The sequence below is a fragment of the Pogona vitticeps genome, chromosome 3 (genome assembly GCF_051106095.1).
Source record: "Pogona vitticeps strain Pit_001003342236 chromosome 3, PviZW2.1, whole genome shotgun sequence".
NCBI lineage: Eukaryota > Metazoa > Chordata > Lepidosauria > Squamata > Agamidae > Pogona > Pogona vitticeps.
The window spans coordinates 85,228,728-85,254,327 of NC_135785.1; the positions used below are offsets into that span (position 1 = coordinate 85,228,728).

The 25,600-nt window shown below is 41.2% G+C and overlaps 1 protein-coding gene across 4 annotated transcripts in view; it reads left to right on the top strand.

The window, feature by feature from the left end:
* The window catches only part of RNLS (renalase, FAD dependent amine oxidase), a 291,960-nt gene that overhangs the window by 92,923 nt on the left and 173,437 nt on the right, over positions 1 to 25,600 (top strand). For all 4 annotated transcript variants that reach the window (XR_013543984.1, XR_013543985.1, XM_078391345.1 and 1 more), the window contains exon 5: positions 13,336 to 13,509. Coding sequence is in view for 2 of the 4 variants with exons in the window: in XM_078391345.1 (XP_078247471.1) it covers positions 13,336 to 13,509 (174 nt within the window). In the remaining 2 variants the exon portion in view is untranslated. The remainder of the gene's footprint in view (positions 1 to 13,335; positions 13,510 to 25,600) is intronic.

Below are 25,600 nucleotides of genomic sequence, written 5' to 3' on the forward strand. Positions count from 1 at the left end.
TTTGTGAATAACTGTTAGGTTTTTCCATATGGCTGAAGCATATATTGTATTCATAAATCTGTTTTGTCACCCTCTTGGTGAAAATGCCTACTGGGACAGTAGTGGCACAGTTCTACAAATTCTATCGCAGTGCCTTTGCCTGTTACCGTCTTTACACTCTCTGCCAAAGGCTGACATAAGTGCTGCTGCTGGAACTGCTGATCCATGTAACTCACTATTGCCTGTACTGGCAGACAGCTGCTCTCCTAGGTTTTAGTGAAGCGCTTTCCAAGTCTTGCTTTGTACTGCACTGCCCGGCAGGGATTGATCCTGGTGCTTTTCATTCAATAAGCATCACTGAACAGGAACACTTCCGCAGTGACATGCAGATCCCAGGCAATCACCTGTACATGCGCTGACCTGACTGGACCCTGACCTATTTAGCAGCAAGGTTTCAGTGTCTTGTTTCTTGATGCTTTTGATTCATAAGTGCTGAGCAAGGTTAAGTCCCAGCTCTTATGACATCTCCATGCGGACATCTTTCTGCTTTTCCACTCTGATGTCCATACTTCATCTCTTGTCTTCAACTAGAATCTCCAAGTTGGGATACCATCGGAGGTTGCCCAGTTGTAAACGTTTGTCATAGACCCCTACCTTGGGTCCTTTTGGGGAGAAAGGTGAGATCAACATATTTTCATTCATTCATTCATTCATCAATCAATCAATCAATCAATCTTACTATGCTCTGAGGACGTTGAGAATCATACTTTTGACCTTGACATAGTACTATAACAATGGCATGGGAGATATATCTGTCTTTCAGGTGTTACATATGATTTATAACACCACTTTGCTTGTATTTTCTGAATTCACCCAACTCTCCCCACAATTAAATTGCAAGTGCAACAGGTATGACTGAGGCTCCTGCTTGTGCAGCCCTGTTGTGGTGATCTGTTCTAAAGATTCCATGTGTGACTTAATTAATTTGTCTTTTAAAACAAACGAACAAACAAAACTCTCAGTGCTCGAGCATTTTGTCCTCTGTGTGAAAGTGCACTCTTAAGTCCACCTCTGTCCTCCCACTGCATACACTATTATTAAATCATATTACTTAGTTTTTAAAAAATGAAGGAGGAAGGATATTTTGTGGTTATTACAAGTACCTTGGTAAATGAACAATCACATACACATATCTTAAAATATTAACTAGCAGAAGGTTGTTTTGCTTGGCACAGACCTTCCTAAGGGAAACTTTGGGTTGATATGCTCGTTTAGAGCTATTATTAACCATTTAAGTAGTGCTTCATCTTGAAGGCATTGTGACAAACCCAGACCTACTGGGATCTGCCACACGTTAACTAAGCTGCCACCAACCATTCCCTATAAGAAGTCACACAGACCAGGGATGGATTTTCAACAAATAAAAGAATAAGGTTTATTCTTAAACAACACACAGGGAAAATAAAATGATCAGGTGAATAAGATATAGTAACGTGGCTTAGTTTCACTCATACATACACACAGTTTGGTTCACACAGAACACTTAACTTGAAGCACAGACCCTGAACCTATCAGTTCTGGCTAACCATACAGACACCTGAACCTATCAGGTTGGTACTGACTGACACACAGTAGTACCCTGTCTGACACACAGACTCCCACACCAGCTTCTTCTTCCCAGCTGCTGCTTCTTCTCTAGCTTCTTCTCACAGGCTTCACCTATATATACAGTACAGCCCCTCCTCCTGATGTCCCGCCTTCCACTCCCCATAGGATGGAACTTTCCCTCCAAACCCATGACAGACAGGTAACATCAGTGCTGTATGTAACACCTCCCCTCTTTATAAGTTTTTTTGTAGGGGGAAAGCTAAGGTGCTTTTCACCAAAAAACAACCTGGACCCAAAACATACAAAAACAGTCATATAATAACATACAATACCATACTTACTTATACTTACATTCTAAGTTAACCATATCAATTAGGCATTTAAACATTTACCATATACATTACATCAAGTTACCTTTATTCATACAAACCAAGTTCAAAAAACAGGTACATTTAACTTTTTGTCATCAATATATATACATAGTCCATGTTTCTTTCGCCGTCTTCATTCTTCAGGTCTTCTTGACAAGGCGTCAGCAACACAGTTCACTGACCCTCTGACCACCTTCACTTCAAAGTCATAGTCTTGCAGATTTAAAGCCCACCTCATAAGTTTGCTATTGTGGGTTTTCATTGTCCTTAACCATTGCAGTGGTGAATGGTCAGTGCACAGAATAAAATGTTTTCCCCAGATGTAAGGCTTGGCCTTCTGGATCGCGTAGACTATGGCCAGACACTCCTTCTCCACGGTTGCCAAATGTCTCTCACCTTTCTGGAGTTTCCTACTCAGGTAGGACACTGGATGCTGGTCACCATTCTCATCCTCCTGGCACAGAACTGCTCCTACCCCGCTGTTAGACGCATCGGTGTAGATGATGAACTCCCGGTCGAAGTCTGGAGCACGCAGCACTGGATACTGGACGAGCGCCTCCTTCAACCTCTGGAACGCCGCCTCACAGTCGCTGGTCCACGGGATGCGGTCATCAGCCTTCTTCCTCGTCAGATCGGTCAGCGGAGCCGCAATCTCGCTAAACCTCGGGATGAACTTTCTGTAGTAGCCCACCAACCCAAGAAATGATTTGACTTTTTTCTTGGTGTTGGGTCTGGGCCAATCACGAACTGCTTCTATTTTGGCCTCTAGGGGTTTTATCACTCCTCCCCCTACCATGTGACCCAAGTATTTTATTTCTGGGCTACCCAGCTGACATTTGCTCTCTTTGCAAGGCCTAGGCCAAAGCACTTCCTCCCCTGGGTTAAAGTGCCTCTCCCTGCCTTCCTGGTCATCCCAAGCTTTCTTTCTGACCTTTTGAGCTTGCAGGGTCTCTGCTGCTAGCTCTAGGTTTCTCTTTAGGTCATTCCTCAAGGTGTCTATATATGTCACAACATCTTGTGGGTCATCCTGGGTGATCTGCTCCCAATTTTGTTTGATCAGATCCAGGGGCCCTTTCACCCTTCTCCCAAATAAAAGTTCAAATGGACTGAATCCGGTACTGGCTTGTGGCACTGATCGATACGCAAACAAAAGGGATTGCAGCTTCTGGTCCCAATTGTTTGGATTCTCTGCCAAGTAAGCCCTAATCATGCGCATTAGAGTCCCATTGAACTTCTCAGTTAACCCATTACTTTCAGGGTGATAGGCAGTGGTTTCCTTGTGCTTAATTCCACAGATTTGCCATAAGCGTTTCATGAGCTTCGATGTAAATGATGCTCCCAAATCTGTGATTATTTCTGAGGCAAATCCCATCCTGGACATATACCCCACCAAGGCATCTGCCACTGTGTTAGTTTCAATGTTAGTCAAGGGTATGGCTTCAGGGTACCTCGTGGCATGGTCCACAATGGTGAGAATGAACCTGTTCCCCCTCTTTGTGGCCTTGGGCAAAGGTCCCACAATATCCACCCCTATGCATTTGAACGGAGTGTCAATCACAGGCAAAGGGCACAACTTTGCTTTGGTCCTGTCGCGGCTATTCCCCTGCCTTTGACACACATCACATTGTTTACAGAACTCCCTGATCTGCTTCCCTATGTCAGGCCAGTAAAAATTCTGTGTGATTCTCTGTTGTGTTTTGTTCACCCCTAAGTGCGCAGCAAACATGTCAGAGTGCCCCCTTTGTAAGATCATGGGGCGATACTTTTCAGGTACCACTAGCTGACTTCGGATCCCATCTCCCCCTTTTGAGATATTCCTCAGGGTCTCTCTATACAAAATCCCCTTTTTCTCTAGAAATCTCACTGGGGTTTCAGGTGTTAGCTGGGCGTCAGTCACCTGTTCAAAACACTTTTGGAGAGTGGCGTCTGCCTTTTGCTCTTGGCCAAATCGGCTGTCTGTGGTTAAGGTTTCCACCACAGCTTCTGAACTCCCCTCTGCTTCCGTCTCTGGCTCATCATTACCCCCCTGAACTGTCCCCGTGGTGGCTTGTGAACGTGTAATCACTAGCACCCGTTTCACATGTTCAGCCAGGTCATTTCCCACGAGCACGGCTGCTGGCAGAGTCGATGAAATTGCTAGCCGCCAAACTCCCCTCCAGCCTTGAAAGTTCACAGGTACCTCCGCTACTGGCAGTGAGATCACCTGCCCCTCAATCCCTGCCACCTTCATGCTCTCATTTGGGATTACATATTCCCTAGGAATAATATCTGGATGGCACAGGGTCACCTGAGAACAAGTGTCCCGCAGCCCCCGATACTGATGGCCAAGTATTCCTACGTCCACCCCTGCTGTTTCAAACAACTGAGAATCTGTTCTCACCAGTAGGCAGCGCCTGACCTCTACAAGAGGACCATTTTCCTCAGCCTGATCAGCAGATGTAGCTGTTCCAGATTGAGTAGCCATGGCAACAGGCTCCCTCAGTGACAATGAGCCTTGCTCTTTCTGGACACAGAACACAGCTTTTGGCTTGGTTCCACTCGAATCCTGAGGCACAATTCCTTTTAGCTGCTTTAATTTCTCACACTCTGAGATTAGATGGCCCTTTCCCTGACAGAAATAACATTTTCTGCTATATTTTGATTCTTTCTCATCTTGTTTTGGTTTTCCCTCCAAAATCTGAGGTCTTGGTTTCATGTCTGAGGGCTTCCCTTCACCATGGGCCCCTCCCCCTTGCTGGCTTTTCCCTGGTCCCTGAGAGTACTTGCTGTAGGTTTCTTTAGGTTTCCCCATCGCTTTCCCCTCACCCAAGGGCTTTCTTATTTGGGAAATAAAATCTGCGATCTCGGCTGCTTCTGCCACAGATTTCGGTTTCCTTTCCCTCACCTGGAATTTCAGTTCCCCATGCAGGACTGAATAGAACTGTTCCAGCGCTATCAAGTCTTTGAGCTGCTGAAAGGTCTCTGTCCCCTCCTGAGATAGCCATTTCTCTAGCAGCCTCACCAATTGGGCCCCCACTTGGGTAAAAGTCTGCTCTGGTTTCTTGGTGATTGACCTGAATCTTTGCCTCAGCTGTTCCGCATTTATCCCATGTCAGGCAAACACCAGTTTTTTAAACTCTGCAAAATCTCTCATCAGTTCCTCTGGCATCTCTGAATAAACTTCAGCAAGGCTGCCACTGATTAAAGATCGCATGATGGTCATCTTCTCAGTTTCCCTTACTGAGAAGTCCACAAACGCTCTTTCCACTAGGGAAAAGAACACCTCAGGACAATCTCCCTTGTGGTACATAGGGAATTTCTTCAGGTCAGCTTTAGACAATTGGCCTCCCTCAGAATCCCTATTGTTATTATTGTTCTGATTCATCAGTTCCAATCTTCTTAACTCAAACGCCATCCGTTCTTTTTCCAGAGCAATTTTCTCTCTCTCTAATCTTTCTTCTCTCTCCCTTTCCTCCATTTCAAATTGCCTCATCCTCAGTTCATGCTGTTGGACTATGAGCAATTTTCTGAGTTCTGGGTTCTGTTCTCCCGTGCTGTCACCCTGCACTGAGCCAAATTCATCCTCAGAACCTTGGTCTACCTGGGGGTCTTTCACTTCACCCATTTCTGCCATTTGGCTTCGAGTCAAGGGCATAATCCCCCCCCCAGAACAGGCTGCTTTCAAAAGTCAAGCCTCAAAATAAAGCGACCACTTTTTTTTTTCTTTTGCCTCAGAACCAGCTTTCTCTATAGATTGCTGCTGTCCTTCAGCACTAACTTGCAACAGTTGCGAGCCAGAGTCTACCCCCCTCTGCTAGGCCTCTCAGCAGGCAGGCTAAATCACTTCTACTTTACAATTTTGCCTCAGCTTTTTCCCGCCAAAACAGGCTGCCTCAGAGCTCCTTAATCTAGCCCCCAATCTGAGGTTACACGTTCTTCTACTAGTGCACCTCCCCGTGAGGCACACCTAGAAGATTACCTACGCGCTCTCAGATTGTCCCTGACTAGACCCCCCTTGCTCTGGGCACACTTGCCAAGGCTTTGCTGGACCGCTGGACAACTGGACCAGTCGTATCCCACACGCTGGACACCAATCAATGTGACAAACCCAGACCTACTGGGATCTGCCACACGTTAACTAAGCTGCCACCAACCATTCCCTATAAGAAGTCACACAGACCAGGGATGGATTTTCAACAAATAAAAGAATAAGGTTTATTCTTAAACAACACACAGGGAAAATAAAATGATCAGGTGAATAAGATATAGTAACGTGGCTTAGTTTCACTCATACATACACACAGTTTGGTTCACACAGAACACTTAACTTGAAGCACAGACCCTGAACCTATCAGTTCTGGCTAACCATACAGACACCTGAACCTATCAGGTTGGTACTGACTGACACACAGTAGTACCCTGTCTGACACACAGACTCCCACACCAGCTTCTTCTTCCCAGCTGCTGCTTCTTCTCTAGCTTCTTCTCACAGGCTTCACCTATATATACAGTACAGCCCCTCCTCCTGATGTCCCGCCTTCCACTCCCCATAGGATGGAACTTTCCCTCCAAACCCATGACAGACAGGTAACATCAGTGCTGTATGTAACAGGCATGTTCCTGAAAAGTAATTATTCTAGTGCCACTTACACTCCCCAACACATTTTTAAAGGAGTTTACAACAACTGGTAGGACAAGGGGAAAGGATAAAGACTTGGTCCCTGTTGTCTGTGAGGACAGAACTATACCTAATAGACAAATTACAGAAAAATAGTTTTTGTAAATGTAAGAAAAATAGATTTTTGCAAATGAAAGGAAAAATAGAATTTTGTAAATGTAAGGAAAAACTTCTTAATAAGAATGATTTAACAATGGAACAAATTAACATGGCAAGGGCTCTCTAAATAGTGGTATCTGAGCAGGAGCTGAGCATCTGTCTATTGGAGACTTTCTGGATTTCTGATTTTCCTACATCAAATGACAAACAAGTTTATGAGGCTTTCATTTAGTGCTCGGAGTCCTCATCGTGCTTTCACAGAGTCCTTGGTCCACAAACCAGAAGATGAAACTGTCAAGGTAAAATGTATGCCATAGCTGTAAGAGTGATTTCTATATAACTAGAGAAAGAATTTTGTTGTTGTTGTTTAGTCATTAAGTCATGTCCGACTCTTTGTGACCCCATGGACCAGAGCACGCCAGGCCCTCCTGTCTTCCACTGCCTTCCGGAGTTGGGTCAAATTCATGTTGGTAGCTTTGTTGACACTGTCCATCCATCTCGTCCTCTGTTGTCCCCTTCTCCTCTTGCCTTCACACTTTCCCAACATCAGGGTCTTTTCCAGGGAGTCTTTTCTTCTCATGAGATGGCCAAAGTATTAGAGCCTCAGCTTCAGGATCTGTCCTTCCAGTGAGCACTCAGGGTTGATTTCCTTTAGAAATTGTAAGAATGGAATCATATATTTTATTCATATGAAACATACAAGTACCGTAATTAGATAAATAAATATTGTAGAATTAGGCAGGCTGGTGTTGTGGGTGTCTACACTGTTTCCCTGAAAATAAAAAAGGATCTTATATTAATTTTTGCTCCAAAAATGTGTTAGGGCTTATTTTCAGGGGATGTTTTATTTTTGTCACGTACAACCATCTACATTTATTCAAATACAGTCATGTCATCTTCTGGTTGCTGCACAGTGGTGGAGAGCAGGCTTTCATTTAACTAGGGCTTATTTTTGGAGTAGGACTTATATTACGAGCATCCTGAAAAAATTATACTAGGGCTTATATTCAGGTTAGGTCTTATTTTAGGAGAAACAGGGTAGAAAACCTATTTCACCATAAGTGAAGCAATGTCTTGTTCTCATACTCTGAAGAGATGGAATATTAAACAATGAGAAAACTTATACCTTGGTACCCGGTCGAACTTTGATGTGATTGAAAAAAATCTTATGAACTCACACTAAAAGTAACCTTTTCAAGAGTAAATGTCAGCTGTGATGCACCACAGACTCAAACTACCAGAAAATGTTATTTGGGTGCTTAGAGGTCATCGGTTGCCATACATCTGGCCTTGACAAAATAATTCTGACTTCAATAGCCTGCTTTCCCAGTCTGTTGTAACAGGCAGGACCTCCCCTTCAAATGTGCAGCAAGTGGGAGTAAGGTTGTAACAGAGTTTTTCAAAGGAGTATTAGAGAGGAAGAACATGCAGCATTGGCTGCTTATATTCTCCCACTTCAGTGGAACATATAAAGCTGACAGTTGTTATCCTGGAGTGAGAACCTGGGAATCCTAGCTTTCCCTAACTCTCATCTATGGAATTTTGTTGTACAGACCTCATTGAAAGTGTGGACCACAGTGCAATGTGTTAATGGTGTTTCAAGAACAGACAGACCAGACCATGCAGATGAGCAAGTGAGAAATGCCAGGTGCAGAGGAGTATCTCCTGTTTTAAAAAGTAATTCAACCTCAGTCTCCTTTTGTGAATGAGGAACTGATGGAGAGATGAGCCAAGTAGTCAGGGCAGAGGCTTTGGATGCAGTTGAAGTGTGTATGACAGTTCTTGCTTAGCAGCCCTTCGTGTTGCCCTGCAAGACTCTGAAGTTTTCTTTAGAACTGCCACTGAGTGATACAAAGCAGTGACACCTATGACTACCTATTGATGATGTTGGCAATTCCTATAGTTTTGAGGAAACAGCACCTTCACCTAGCTGAAAGAATTGCATGTTTGGTTGTTGTGGGTTTTTCGGGCTCTTTGGCCGTTTCCTGAAGGTTGTTCATCCTAATGTTTCGCCAGTCTCTGTGGCCGGCATCTTCAGAGGACAGCACTCTGGAAAGCACAGAGCCCGAAAAACCCACAACAACCATTAGATCCCAGCCGTGAAAGCCTTCGCGAATAACATTGGATGCTTGTTGCTTTACACAATGTCCTGGCCCATCCTTTGCTCTAGCTCTTGTTTCAGAAGGACATGCTTCGATAATAGCAGTTTCACCGCATGATTTTCAGGATAAGTCTTGTATTTTATTTTTTACTGAGTAAATGTAGAAAGGTGTACTGATGGACTCTTACAACACGCAGGTATCCCATGTTCAGCACTTCTCTAGAAGCCTGTCTCTAGTGCAAGGTTCACAAGAGAGAGTAATTTATTTGTATTTATATAACTTGAGGTGCCACATCCACCTGGAACAACTGTGGTTGCTACTAGAAATAGCATTTGTTCAGTGGTGACACTTTTCTTCTGGAAGCAATGTAACCAAGTCACACTGATTTTAGAAAAATTGGTGCCTCCCGTGAGTAGAGGCAGCCCATGTGGCCTTGGGCAAACTGCACAGTCCCAAGGCGCCCCCAGAAGGAGGGAATGGCAAACCACTTCTGAGTATCCTTTACCTAGAAAACCCTAAAAAGAGTTGCCATGAGTCAGAATTGACTTGATGGCACATGAGGATGATTATTCGATCATCTGGATAGCTCAGTGGTTTAAGTACTTGGCTGTGGAGCCAGAGGTTTGGAGTTTGACTCCCCACTGCAGCTTACCCAAGGCCAGCCTGTGTGGCCTTGGGCAAGCTGCACAATCCCAGAATGCCCTCAGAAAAAGGGAATATTAAACAACTTTTGAATATTCTCCACCTGGGAGACCCTGAAAAGGATCTCTGTAAGTCAGAATTGACTTGACAGCACACAGTTGTTAGTAGTAGTAATACAGTAGTACCCTTTTCCCCCAAAAATAAGACCTAACCTGAAAATACGCTCTAGTATGATTTTTCAGGATGCTCTTAATGTTAGCCCTACCCCCAAAATAAGCCCTAGCTAAATGAAACCCTGCCTTCCAGAATTGTGCAGCAACCAGAAGAAGATGACAGAACTGTATTTGAATAGATGTAGATTGCTGTACATGAAAAAAATAAAACATCCCATGAAAATAAGCCCTAATGTGTTTTTGGAGCAAAACAATAATATAAGACCCTGTCTTATTTTCGGGGAAATATGGTAGTAGTAGTAGTAAAAGCTTTTCGCTTTCACCAGGTTTTTGAAAGCTAGGAAGTCATTACAGGTATCTTCTCCAAGCTGTCTCACTATGTTAGTGGCCAGTCTCTTTTGTTCTTAATTACTTATCAAGCAGTGTTCAATTAGAGAGTTATTGTGTATATGTTTTTGTGTTCGTGATGCAAGTCATTTTGAGGGACCCGAGCCAGCAGAAAAGTGAAATGCATGAATGAGTATATAGACAGGATATTAACACTGGAGTGATGTAGATAAGACTCGGCACATTTAACCTTGACTGATGAGTATAAGCATTCTAGTCCATTGCTTACAATCTTCTGTTTCAGTATAACAGCATAGGCATATGCTATTGCCCTTGTGAGTGTCTTAACATTACTGAAAACTGAACCCATTTTAAGAATATTATTCATGAGCAATGAAAGGATGACTCTTTACTTACAATAGTTGGTTTTTTGCTACTGTAGCTGTTATATTAAAAATGCCTGCATGCCTGCTTTATTCCAGTTTCAAAATGTTTGCCATCACAAGAATCTTAGTTCTATCCCATGTGGGTTATTATTTTTCTTTCAGAGATTTGAAAATCAAAATAATTTGGGGGTGAAATATATTACGCAATCTTGACAGTTTAAATTAATAGATGAGTTTTAACAGGCAGGGCAAGGTCCTTGTAGCTGCACACCACATGTGCCCTGGTATAGATACGGAATATCTTGTATATCAGAAATTCCATGGATGAATTTGCTATTTGCTTGCGCACAAATCTCCTTTATTGTGGAAGCGAATGAGAAGGCTCTCTTGGGCATATCTGGCCCATTGGCTAACCCAATGAACAGGAATATTAACATTCTTGAGACCAAGATATTCTTCAGGGTTCTAGACAACAACCTTGTTAGTAGAGTGAACTTACAGACACATTAGTTCACCCCTCTGAAATAAGGATAAAGAAGTACACTTTATCCTTGGAAGATAAACAAGCTCAGATTCTTCATTTAAGAAAGCAAGGAAGGTACTGTTTGTTCTTGGAAATAAATTGTGAAAGGAAAGACTAGAGGAAACCTAGTTCTAATTAATGAAGGTTAAGATGCTAAGAGCCATGTTTGGCCACAGGCTCTCAAATCAAAGCCGAGGTGTCTTGTTTCTAAGAGAGAGAGGAACTGTCTTCTGGAACAGTGGTTCTTAACGTGGGCGATAATGCCCCCCAAGGGGCGATTTCATTTTTCAGGGGGGCGGTAAAACGAAAAGGGGCGGCGTGGGGGCGCTGGAGCAGAAGGGGGCGGTAGAGGGGCGCTGGAGCAAGCCAAACCTGTGAAGATGGCTGCAGCCTTTTTACAGTGTCCATGAATATATATTTTCCTCCAATCTTAATTTAGTTTCAGAGTTTTCATCTTGAAATTTTTAGTTCCTGCATTGCAGTTTGTTTTTATGCCCTTTTTATATTTCTTTTTGCGTCTTAAAATTCACTTGCAACTAAATCATTAAATGTTACTTTTTTGGGGCATTTCATTTTCTTGGAATTGAATTTTGTTTTCAGGGGTCATTGGATTTAAGTGTTTTAAATAAATAAATAAATAAATAAATAAATAAATAAATAAATAAATAAATAAATAAATAAATATCAGCGCGGGGAGGGGGACGATGATAACTTCCTCAATGGCTCAAGGGGGTGTTTCTTTCAAAAAGGTTAAGAACCACTGATCTGGAAGAGCAGGAGAAACTAAGGTAAGCAACCCTAAGTATAGCAGTGAAGGTTCAGAAGGATGGCCAGCAAAGGTCAGAATTGGTGTTGGAGACCTGAAAGTAGCTGGATATAGCTAGCTAGCTGCACTCCAAGTAAACACATGCATTTTCAGTGCAAGCTGAGTTGTACCTTGTACCTTCCAACTAGCCTGAGGTTTCATAGAATCAGAATAATTGAGTTGGAAGGGGCCTATAAGGCCATTGAGTTTCTGAGTATCTAATGTCACCTCTGTTACCAAATCAGAAAAAAATTTTAAGCACAGTCCAAGATGTGTCAGGATGAAATTTCATTAACCATTTTGATCTGATTTCTTGAGGGTGAATAAAGACACTTCGTTTGATCTTAGAGTTTTTATGTCTCTTGTGGGAAAAACAGTTTATGTTTACTTGGTAACGTTTTGGGGATGTTTTTAATGACATTGGCGATCTTGGTACAGTATTTTGGAATTTTCTGTACCCATTTGGAACTATTCTAAATTTAGTGTATTAAATTGTGATATGATACCCATTGTAAGATGCAATTCTCTTCCATAATGTAGCCATTAACTGGCAATCTGATCGTATTTACTTTGTATGTGACATAATTTTGTGAGGCAACATTTTCTCTTCAGCTTTTTCCTTTTTGGTTTATTTGTTGGGCTTATTTCAGGAGTGGGCAAGCTCAGGAGTCTGTGGGCCCTTTTCTTGGCCGCATTCCAATCATATAGACTCAGAAATCACCAGAAGGTTCCTGCTGGTTTAAAATAACAATAGAGATGGCCCTTACAACAATCACTCCTGTGTTTACATAGGATGTATCTACATGATACAGTTGGAGCAGTTTGATACAGTGGTACCTCGCTAGACGACGACCTCGCAAAATGACGAATCCACATGATGATGAGGTTTTGTGATCGCTATAGCGATTCGCAAAACAGTGATTACAATGAGTGATTTTCACTGGACGATATTTGGGCCCCTGCTTTGCAAACCGATTTTCGCAATTTTGCCACTGATCGGCGCTTCGTAAAACGGGTGTTTTCAGGACCGATGCTTCACAGGGCAGCCATTTTAACAGCTGATTGGCTTCCCTGTGGCTTCCCTGTGGGCAATCTTCACAAAACGACGATGATTTTTCCCCATTGGAACGCGTTAAACAAGTTTCAATGCATTCCAATGGAGAAACGTTTTTCGCAAGACGATGTTTTCGCTAAACAGCGATTTCTATGGAACAGATTATCATTGTCATGCGGGGCACCACTGTACCACTTTAACTGCCATGAGTCCATCTTCTAGAATACTGAGCTCGTGTCCTCTTTCTAAAGAGCTTCAGAACACTCCCATGGACTACAGCTGAAACCCTGAACTGCAGCAGTTTCCCCCCACAATTTGCTTTTTCCTAAAACACAGAACAACAAGTGCCCTGCAGATTCTAAAATCTCCCAAACATACATGACAAATGCCTGTATAACAGTAACGAAAGACTCAGAGTTAGGTTCATGTTCATGTTCTCTAATTTGTTTAAAGCTATAAAATAGTACATGGCTTGTTTTTCTAGGCACATACGACTGCTGTTTTGGGGGAAGATTAAGCAGCTTAACTGTAGTATTATTTGCAGTTTTAATGCTCTGAGAGAAAAGTAATTGTCTAATTCCTTTTCTTTTTTTTTTCTCCCCTCCACAGTAATTAACAAAAGTCAAAGGCAACAACTGGAATCTGTGAGCTACTCCTCTCGCTATGCTCTGGGCCTTTTTTATGAAGCTGGCACACAGATTGATGTCCCTTGGGCAGCACAGTACATCTCCAATAATCCCTGCATACGCTTCATCTCCATCGATAATAAGAAGCGCAATATAGGTCAGTGCTCCCATTATTCCCTTTAAACATGGTAACAATGGAGGGTGTAGATCATGGGGAAAAAGTCTACTTAATTGAGTGTTACCGTTCTGAGCAGAGCAAGTTAGCCCCATGCCATAGGGGATTAAAAAAAATATGTAATGTCACATTTAACCTATAAGAAAATGCACATGAAACAAGGAGAGAAAAAACATTCCCCAGCACATGGTTTGTATTACAGCATTTATGAAAGTAGTGTCAGAGATCTAAAAGCACATGTGCTGGCATCAAAAGACTGACGTTCCAAGACATAGCCTGGTTCTGTTGCTTGATTCATGCATGTACCAGTTTATTCCACCATACATCCACGGTTTTACAGCCCTTCCATCACCCCTCTCTGCTGAGCATGCTCAGCATCCAGAAATGAATTGTATAGTCATGGCAACTAAGCCCAGTGAATGTGTGGTTTTCCAGTATTAAAAAAAGGCAGGGGAGGGTTACAAGAATTCAATGGCTGAAATCCTCTTTGTGTAACTACACTTGAGGAAGATGTCATGACAGGTAGAGACTTTCAGTAATTAAAGATTCATCCCTTCTCTCTTGTGGCTCATGCAATCTACAAATAATCAGCTTCATCACATTGGACGTATGAGACTGAAGGAGGAAGTCTTTCATTACTAAACATTGCCGCTGCCAGGTGACGTTACCAGCAGGGGGAGACCATCGGAATACTAGAATTCCTCCTTCTGTCCCATGGCTTACATGCAATGAAATTAATTATTTGCAGATTGGACAACCCACAGCAGCAGAGGAGGAAATCTTCAGTTACTGAACATTTCCCCTGCTGGTGATATCATCAGCCCTCTGCATGGTATTTCCACCAACAGATTTCAGCCAATATACAATAAAAGATTCGTTTGGCAGAGTGCTGGTCCCATGGGTGTTTGACGGCAGGCCATTGGAAACGTTTGTGAAGAAGACTTTGTGTGCTGCTTTACTGAATCTGTGGATATTAAAAAAGGATGTCCTGGCCAAAGATTATGGAGATAGGGAATTATCAGCCTTATTTTCACATTATCTTTCTATGTTAACATGCTTTGTAAAACAGAAACCTTCCTCCACTATCCAACGGAGAGCTAAGCAGCTGCTGGTAAAATTTATGTCCCCCCCCCCCCAATAATTCACAAGAAACACCAAGAATTTATGGAAGCTATTAGAGATGGGATTTTTGAATTTTTTAAAAAATACAGATCCCATAATCCTCCTTTCTGGGAGCTGTGCCTGACAGACAGATGCCTTACAGACAACTAAATGTGGCTCACTTGGGAGAAAGGACTCTTCTGAAAGGCTTTGCCTTAGCTAGGCTTAGCTTTGCCTACGCTTCCTGTTCAGAAGGAAATCTCCCAGCTAGCACTGGGGCACAAGCAAGATGCTTGGTTGGAGTTAGGCCTAGGCCTGAAGAATTATGGGATTTATAGCCCAACAAATCCAGAAATCTCACTCCTAGCAGCCATTACAGGTATTACAAAAAGGTAACTACAGTTCTGTAATTGTAAAGCTAGGCATGTTATATATATCCTGGCATATTTTCAACCTTGTCCAGCTAGAATCTGCATTCTGCTATGTATACCATGGAGCTGGATATTTATGTGCATCGTTTCCAAGACATGTTGCAGTCAATTCTATGTACAGAAGAAACAAGAGTGACCATTTTATTTAAACTACCATGTTTGTTCTTTGGATACACAGGTGTCTTCTGAAATAAACTGGTAGTAGAAGGTGTTGCCAGTACAAGAAATAGCTCATAGTAGCTCATCACAACTCCCATACCCACATAGAATTGTTGGATAGGTTTCATGTCTTTTATGTAGATAAAGCTCAAATTCTTTATCTGTCCACATTATCCAAAACACAGGTTAGCCGAATAAGAGAGGGTGCCATGTGATTTTAAGCTGATCTCGTAGAGCAGGTCCTCTTTGTCCAACCGAACATTTTTTTACTGTTTCTGGCAGATGCAGTCACACAGACTTGTTTTTGCACACAAGTGGAACAGAGTTGCCCGCCCAAGGGATACAAATACTGCTACAAAGTGCTTAGTACTTGAGCAGAAACCAAAGACAAATTAGCTTGGCTGTTGGATCCCGTGATAACTTCCCTCCCAGGTCAAAAAGCATCTTCGGATGTGGCGAAAGAGTGGATCAAAGAGAAAGCATTTACTCCACCCATCCACACACACTGCCCCATCTGAATCAATCCTGCTTCCTTCTGATTTTTAAAATATGTAAATTGCAAGTTTTTGCATACATATCATTTGGTTCCAAGTCTCCAAAATTATATGGGTTGTCCTGGATCCGATGACTTGTTAAGTGTGGCTGCAGTGGGCAGTATTTGCAGTTGGGCAGTTGATCATATCCTTCAAACAGTAGTTCCCAACCTTGAGTCATCAGATGTTCTTCTACTAAAAATCCCAGAAGCCATCACCACTTGCTGTGCTGGCCAAGATTTCTGTGAGTTGTAGTCCAAGAAGATCTGGGGACTCAAGATTGGGAACCACTGCCTTAGAACATGAATGAGACCACTCATCTGTATCTGAGGTTAGAAGTGTAACATTAGAAATGACCTATGAATAGAAAAGGAAAATCCTTAACTAATAGAAGCATCTGACTGTCAAAGGAGGCATTGTTCTCATTTCTGGACGTAAGTAAATTAGTTTTGTCTGTTGATTAATCTTCAGGACATGGGATTTTTTTTAATCAATTTCATAAATCCAGAGAGACTGCCTTAGTCACCTCATTGCAATATTAATGTGTTTTCAGCTCAAATTACAAGCTATCTCTAATGTCTGTTTCTGTCCTGAGTTTAACTGATACACAGAAAGTGTTTATCGGTCAACTTGGATAAGCATGGAGAGTGTATATTTGGTACTGCACAATGCCGTATGGTCATACGTTTGGACAAGCAGAGCAGTGGTTATAGTAGATTAATAGATGGAAAATTGGAATAACTGAATTTTTAAAAATATATTAAAATATATATAATATGTTATTTCAGCATTTTCAGCCCACCTAACAAGCCCATTTGGGTACTCAAAGCAGCTTACCAGATATTAATTCCTCTTTTCCATTTCTAACTAATGTGCTTCATGTCAAAATGGAACGTTGATCTCTATTTGTGTGTTTTTGACAACAGGTTTAAGTCTCACTGCTGAATTGTCCTGTTGATTCTATGAATTTAATAAATGGGTTTTTTAGAATCTGTCCATATAGTTAAATGATGACTTCCTTAAGCCCATCATATTGTCCTTAATCTTTCTGTAGAAGTGTGCTTTCATGCAGCATTTTTAAATATTTATTTGTTCGCTTACTTATTTGCTTATATGCAAAAGTGAGCATTTGTAGGACGCAGCATGTACACGCTTGCACATCTGTGTGAGCATTGATAAAAGTTGCAGGTCTGTTCAGCTTTTCAAAAGAGGGCAGCTTTGAAATATACGGAACCCCCTGGCTGGAGTTCAAAAAATGAAATTTTGCAACCTCTGGTCTCAACCGGGCTATATACAGGCATGCACACATGTGTGTATACACACACACACACACACACACACACAAGTAGGCAGACTGCGCCTGTTGTAAAGAAATGTGTTCTTTCGGTCCAACAGTGGCAAGCCCTTGGGCGGAGTTGCTATTGCAAAGATGCTGTTATGTACAGTGGGCTTTCTCACTGACAAGGTTAGGAAGATAAGATCCATGATCCTTGGAGCCTCTGCTGTTTAAGGGCACAGCTGTGGGCCATCTGCCAGGCAAGCCTGCCCCTCTGCTCCTACCCATTTCACCCTTGGCCCTGAAACGGCAGCATCTCTAATGAATGCAGCTGTCATATAGGTCATATCAAGAGGCCATCAGAGGTGCAGCTTACCAGGGGCAAAGAAGGTCAAGATCTGGACCTTGACCTAAATCCAGTATTGAACACCAGCCAGTGAAGCGTGAGGAGCACCAGAGCGCTGTGATTTCAGTTGCAGCCTGCTGTTATATAGATGGATGGCTTATAGGTTAGTCTTAATTCATAGATGGCTGGTTTATAGGCTTCCTGGCCTTCCTTTCTCTCCTTGGAATTATGTTAAATAAAAGTTGCACAGATTTACTATTGATTAAAGAATGCATGGTGCTGCGCAGATGTGCTACCAAGGCTATAATTCTCTCCTTGCTTAACTGTATGACTTTTCAAATGTATAGGGGCCTACTTTTGAGTAGATAAGAATGGGACTGTTCTCAAAAGAATTTTTTTTTTTGCTCCACAGTCCTTGCGTAACAGTGAGATTATATGATGAACTGCAATTATTTCTGTGCATCTCAATTTCCCATCAAAGTCATCTTATATTAATTTTATTTATTTATACCCTGCCTCTCACTTCTTACAGTGCTTCCCAGTCTTAACTGTAGCATTATTCAGTTGTTATCAAATTGTGGGCACTTAATGAGTTTTTAAGTAAGTGCTCTAGCACTGCACCTTCTGTTCCCTTGTCTCTCCTGCACACGGAGAAGGATGAGTGTGAAGAGATCTTCCACTGTCTGTAGTGACTCTCCATTTAAGTTTGGACCCTAGGAGATTTTAGCCATCCATTAATTTTTCTCCTGTATTTAGCACTACATCACATGCACTGTGGTTCTTTCCATGTTAAATATGTACAAAATAAATGAAATTATTACGTTTGTGTGCTTTGAATACAATGTGGGAATTAATTCTTGAGGGCCTTGCTTTCTGATGGCCTCAAGAGAGGGCCTCAAAAGGGGAAAAATCCCCATTTTCCCATCTTGTTCTGCTTTTCAATTCCTCGGGGTTTGATTAGTGAATCCTCCTCCTTTAACTTGATTCATTTCCCTTCTCTTCCCATCTATTGTCTTCTCCTCAGACATGGCAGCTCCAGGACTTTACACAGTCTTGAACATTTCCCTGTGTCTACCCCGAGGTGGGGTCATTCGTGGTTGAATAAACTCAGTTTAGCATGCTGCAGTCAGTGTCAAATTAGGGATGGACTTGGCTTTGCATTTGAAATGAACTCTCAGCTTAGTTTTAATGCTGCTTCCAACCAGGAGTATAGTACTGTATAGTGGTTACAGTGTTTGCCAGCATCTTGAAACCTTCAGGTTCTCTTCCCCACTAAGCATGAAACTCATATTATTCTCAGGAAGTCTGATTGTTACCCTCCTGTTGAGTTTTGCACTGAAATGTCAATGGAATTATCATACCGTGGTGTGTGTATGCTGTACTTGTAAGCTTGCTTCAACCACCTGCTTCTAAAGGATTAAGAGAGAAGCAACAATGTCATCAAACCATGCTGATCCTACATCCTACGTGACACAGATTAATAAAATGAGGATTGAGAAGGAAAAATGTCCCTCAGCAATAATTTGTCTAAAGAAAACTAGGTTTGTCAAAGGGAGTGAACCATGTAATAAGTGAACTGTTGTAAGACTGTTGTTGTTACTACTATTACTTTAAAATCTGAAGACCAACAGTGGCAGATGAATGGCTCACTTCCCACAGGACCTCATGACATATGGCCCTCCTTCTCTTTTGTACTCTGTTGTCCCTTGTTACCGTGGTTGAACAGGGGTGGGACAATAGTGCTTGTTAGCAGCAAATCAGAAATAGTTGGGATGGTGGGTGCTTCTGTTTAAACTCCAGAGGTTTTTGTAAGATGGTTCCTTATTCTCTATTCTAAAAATAGCAAAAATTAAAAAAATAACTGAATAAGAAGAACAGTAAGAGTGGAACGGGGTTTTTCTTTGTTTTTTGTTTTGCCTTTAAGCACATATTTCATTCCCCATGGTTTAATGGGCATTACTGCAGGCATAATGAAAACTGCCAAGCCGGTGGTGCAAACGTTTTTGCCAGATCGTAAACATGCAGAGCCTGTAATCCTAATGACCATTACACAGACATTATTGATACTTTATATGGGTAGGCATGTTTTGAACTGAAGTTACGGCATTGTTCTCATTTTTCAAGGCATGGCATGCGTGGCCAACTGCGTTGCGTGAGACCTACAAAGAGAGCAAGTGGCTTTTGCCAAAAGAAGAAGCAGGCTGTAGGAATGGAGACAGAAGGCGGCATTCTTCTTTGTCTCGCCCACACGCTTCATGTAGGCACCCTGACATGGTGCCAGTTGCATCACACCAACACACACTGAAGGCAGTAGAAAATGGTGTTTCTTAGCTTCTGAGGCTTGGTCTTGCCTCAGAAGACGCAACAGAAGAAAGGTTTGAACCCCATGAAGAGATCCACCAGGCAATAGATCTGCACGTTGCATTGCTCCTCACAGGAAATTTAGGGTCCATTTAGTAATACATCAGTAAAGGAATGTAGGCCATGGAGAACATAAAAAGGAGAGATTCATCATAAGAATCTTAGCAGTTCCAGATAAGATCCTACCACAGAAGAAGTAAAAAATTGAAGGTTGCTACTGTTTGCTTATACCTGGTCTACTTAGTCTACATAAAGGTAGCTTGCACTCAGCAGTGGCTGCTTACCCCTCATTCTGGCTATATTGTACTGTATGTAGAGCAGCTTGCCACAGGAGATCTCCCCAACAGCTGATAAATCAGAATGATTAATAATCCAGAATATATGGTTCTGTCCACATGATTATCAGCCCAACTCCTGTGCTTAAAACTGCAGAATATAGTCTACTGTTACATTCTGTGGAAATGATGAAAACCTGGTATTATTAAAATATGCAATGGTGTCCTGTTTCCCTGCTTTCCTTTGGAGCTTTGAAATTTAGAAGAAACTGTTTTCATGTTTCTAAAGCTCTGTGTAGCTTTCTGTTGTTTCTGTGTATTTTTCCCCCTTCTGTTGCGGGAAGGCTTCTTAATTATTTTGCCTTACTTGGCATGTCACTCCACCAATATATGTATTTCAGTTCGTCTCCACTTACTAGTTTGCTTTATAACCTCTTTCCTTGTTCTATATGAGGGCACTGTGAAATTATTCACGAAGATAACGAAAGACTGAATATATTATACAGTATTCCCTTTACACAAGTCGCTCTAATATGTGGCCTGTACATTATAGCAATTCCATGAGGAATAGAAGAAACCCAGCAAGCCATGTGAATTTTTAATAGAAAAATCAAGAGCAAACCAGCCATTTGCAAAGTAGTACATGAATGTCAGTGTTGGCATTTGAGAGGAAATTCCAAGTTTATTTTTAGATTTGAAGGAATTTATTTTTATTCATTATTCATAGCTAGATATATCTTATTAAATCAGACACATTTTTTTACTAAGACATTTCAGAGTCATCAGGTTGACTCAAGGAATTGATTATTATTCTCTATACAGGTCCAGATTTTCTTTTTTGAAAAAACAGATTGCTGTTGAAATCTTAATTCCTTACTTGAAGGAATAAAGAAAGGAGGAAAAATAAGAATGCCTTTTTCCTGGGGAATTAAAAGCAAGTGTGAAGGATCTTAAAACTCCTAATTCATTTATATTTTTACATTTTTTTAAAAAAAGCCCAGTCTGTTTATGAAGTGGCAAATGACACATAAATAAATTAAGAAATACCAACACAGTAAAAACAGCAAGGCAAAGATACTCCTTAAGAATACCACTGTTAATCTGTTGTGTCAATAAAAAGACAAGAAAGCCAGCAAAATGTTGTTCCATAAGAAGGGAGCTTTAGAGAGAAGGTGCTAAGCTGGAAAAGTTGGTTCTAAATGCACTTGCCCATATTTTTGCAAATGAGCTAACAAGTGGTACCTTTTGCTTCTCAGACAGTTTTCCCCCCAGTCAAAATAATCTTTAAGTGTACTAGATTTTGCAACGCACGCGCGCGCGCGCACACACACACACACACACACACAAACACACACACAAACACACACACAAACACACACACATTTGCATACAAATTAAAGCAAAGATGCACATGTTTTCAACCCAGAGGGCCGTATGTGCATGCACAGATTGAATCTTCTGTGACACATCTCGCTGCATCAAGATGAGGAGGCTTAAACCTCCCTGTTCTGCCTCTGTGATCTATGGATTACTGTGGGTTATGAAGGTTAAAGTCCTCCACATTCTTCAGAAATCTCATTGAGATTACTGTATCTCCACTGTTCCTAGTTGTGGGAAAGCGGTATTCAGGGAAGCCAGAAAAGCAGTGAAAGGTGACAAATCAGATCAAGTAACTATACTGCTAATCACATTTGCAAGGTAGAAATGAAGGCCATGCTTCAGAAACCTACATGCTAAGCAGAAAGAGCAAGCACACTCAACAAACATTACGTCCAATATCCTGGCTCACACTTAACATATGAGTTTAGATGGCTTTTCGAAAGTCCTGGACAAATTTATGGAGGGTGGGTCTATCAATGGCTATGTGTCATAACAGCTACCTATTGCTTTCAGGTTCAAAGGCAGTACATCTCTGAAATACCAGTTGCCCTTATCTTCTTCCGGTTGAGGCTTTCCAAAGATAGCCATTTGGCCAACTGTGGTAAATCAGTCAAGAGAGATTTCAAATTGATCTAGAAGGAGTTTTCTTATGTTACAGCAAAGTGAGCAACATGCAGGCTGCGTACACTCCCATTTATTTTTGTTGACCCACTCCCCCCCGAATATTGTCCCCTCCAATGGAAAAAATGCTGCTGCTATTATTATTATTATTATTATTATTATTATTATTATTATTATTATTATTATTATTATTATTATTATCATCATCATCATCATCATCATCATCATCATCATCATCATCATCATCATCATCATCATTATTATTATTATTATTATTATTATTATTATTATTATTATTATTATTATTATTATTATTATTATTATTATTATTATTACATGCTCAAACCCAAATGAGGATTCTCATTGTCCTCTAAAGCAAGAGGCAAGGCCTTGCTTTGGAGCAGGGAGAAAGAAGCAAATTGAACCATATATGCACCAGAGTGTGCAGCCTCTACATTATGATATCTGCCATGTTCTGATGGGTGTGCATACTCCCCAGGCCTCATTGTGAGTCTGGTTCAGGATCCGAGTACACAAGGTACTGGACCATATGACTGAATATGTAAACCAGGCCTTCAACCTCTAAGTGCCCACAATTCTTCAGTAGGTGTCTTGAGTCTCACTCTACCTCCATGTATAAAGAAAATAATTTTTTTCTGTGAACCACAGGATAGATGGGTGCATGGAAACAAGCATTTGTTTTTCTCACTTTGCCCCACAAACATCACTTCAGTCACAAACCAGTGCAGCCACTTCTAAAAGCAATGTGGTTTCGTTTCTCTGTGCTGTCTGTAGAGAATATGAACAAAGGTGTCAATTTTAGTAATGGCTTTGGCATCAAGTCTTTCGAGATCAGAACGGAGTAAGAATTGCCAATTCAGTCTGCAGAGAACGTAATTACAATTAGGCAAAGACAGTTCTTTTAAAGTCAGAGATTCCAGAGACTTTTATTATTATCACTGTTACAAGGAATGTCTCCGTTTCTGTGAAAACTACTTGACACTTGTTGAAACACCAGTTTAAAAGGACTGTGGAATTATTCCAACTGCACCCTTTTCTGTGGCATTGTCTTAAAAGTGAAGCTCTATGTGATCATATAAATGTGTACTCAAAACTAAGATTGTCTGGATTCAGTGGGTGTTACTTCTAGTGAAATCAATAGAGGACTGCAGCTACAGAGAAGCAAAGAGAACATTTCTTCTTGATTTCACTTGTCTAAGAAATGGTATAAACAGAAAGGTAGCTGACACCCAGTGACAGCTGTAACAAAAGAAGCTTCTCATTATTTTAAAACATGTAGGGATTCCCAGTCTATAGAAATTGAAATAGATCAGGAATCTTGTTTGTCTTCAGACATTGCTACAAAATCCTGGAATAGGCTTAATGTATTTCTGTATTGTTTTCTGTTTTCTAAGATTATATCTCTCTCCACTCCCAGTGGTGATGTGCCCAGATTGCATTTAGATATACTTAGTCAAGAAATACCTTTAGTGTTCCATGATTTACAATCGACTAAGATATTTTGGACCTGACTGCTCAGCTTTCTACCTTCTCCAGAAATTCTGTATGTACATTTGCTGATGAGGTCTTTGTTTTAGAACCCATCAAAATCACAATCATCTTTAATTATCAACAAACCAATTAGTGCTGATTGCAGATTGCTAGAACTTTGAAAGCTTCTTTAGCAGCTTCCTTTTAATTCCTTTTTTACAGTATGTCAGATTCTTTTCCTTATTACTATACACACATTACCTTTGGACAAAGTTACTTCTGCATGATACCGTGGTGCCTCACTTGACAGTGTTAATTCGTTCCGGCGAAATTGCTGTAGAGCGAAAACATCATCGAACGAAATGAAAAAATCCCATTGAAACGCATTGAAAACCCGTTCAATGCGTTCCAATGGGCTGAAAAACTCACCGTCCATCAAAGATCCACCATACAGCGGCCATTTTTGGTGCCTGTAAAGCGAGGAATCTGTCCTAGAAAACAGCAGGGGCCATCTTGAAAGGCGGTGGCCATTTTGAAACCCGACGATCAGCTGTTTGCTGATTGTCATAAAGCGAAAAATTGCTTCCCAAAGCAGGGAGCCGATCATCGTTTTGCAATCACCATTTAAAACATCGTTTTGCAATCACAAAAATGCAGATTCGTCATAGAGCCGGGTAATCGTCCAGCGGGGCATGACTGTACCTTGGCAGAGCAGGCAAGCTTATTTTCTGCTCAATCCAAAGTCCTTTTGTTTATCAGAAGCATGTAGCAATAATTTTGAAAGCTACAGTGTTAGCACTGAGCTGAACTGTTCATCTGAGATTTACTGTGGATATTCAGCAATGATGCAGTGATGCACTGTAAGCTTTCTGTGATTCAAGATGCAACTACACTAGAAAGCTGAATTGAAAATACTTACCTTTGCAGAGGTTTGATTCACAGCCTCTATTATGTTAGAATTGACAATTAGTGCTCCCACAGGGGCTGTGAATTGATTCAGGAGTTCACTGTTCATACTGGATGCAGTGCGAGTCCTTCTTTCCTTCTTTCCTCTCGTTCCACCTCTGTAGATCCTTCCTTTAGTCCAACCTCTGCTGTTACTTTCGTGATTTGCTGTGAAGCTGATTTCTCATTTAAAACTTCAGATTATGACATTTCTGAAAAACTTGTATGAAAAATAACATGAGAAAGTATGTCATTTTCTCAGAATACAAAACATCAAAAGTTACAGTAATTTTGCAAAATATGTCATGATACGTGATGACCACTTCCAGTCTTTGGCATAGTTACTGAGGTTTTGAATCTGAACTTACAGAAAGCCAAGCTGGGTTGACTGTCTTTTAACCTTCTTCAAACTTCACTTTGGCCTGTTGGAAGGTTAGTTATAAATCAAGATAAATTCAACAGGGATTTAAATTAGATAAGGGGCAAAAGAAATCAAGTGATGCCCCTCTGTTTCCTAAACAGTTGTACAGATATTGAGTAATTTATCAACTTCTATTAATTCACACAGAATAGTTTTACTTATTGTCTGTATGTTCCTGGGATTTTAGTCTTATTACTAGGAATTCCTGGGTTTCATCATGTATGCTTGTTCATATATTGAATGTTTTCTGGTCTGCCAATCCAGAGAATGTCTTTATAATATTGCCTTATGGGATCTTACAGTTAGAAACCATAACAATTTGTGAGATCCAGTATAGAGCTTGAAATATAAGCCTGTTCACTGGAGAGTTTTGTCCTTTTTCCAATATTGCTGTTTTCCACTTCACTCTGGCTTGGCCCATTCCCATTTCACAAAAACAAGTAATGAACAAAAGAGAGTCTCGTGGCACAGTGGTTAAACCGCTGTACTATGTACTGCAGCCAAAACTGTGCTCACGAACTGGGGTTCAATCCCAGGTAGCGGCTCAAGGTTGACACAGCCTTCTATCCTTCCAAGGTCGGTAAAATGAGTACGGTACCCAGCTCGCTGGGGGGGGGGGCAATGTGTAGCCTGCATAATTAACTTGTAAACTGCCCAGAGAGTGCTTGAAGTGCTATGGGGCGGTATATAAGCAGCATGCTTTGCTTTGCTTTGCTTTGCTTTAAAAATTGAA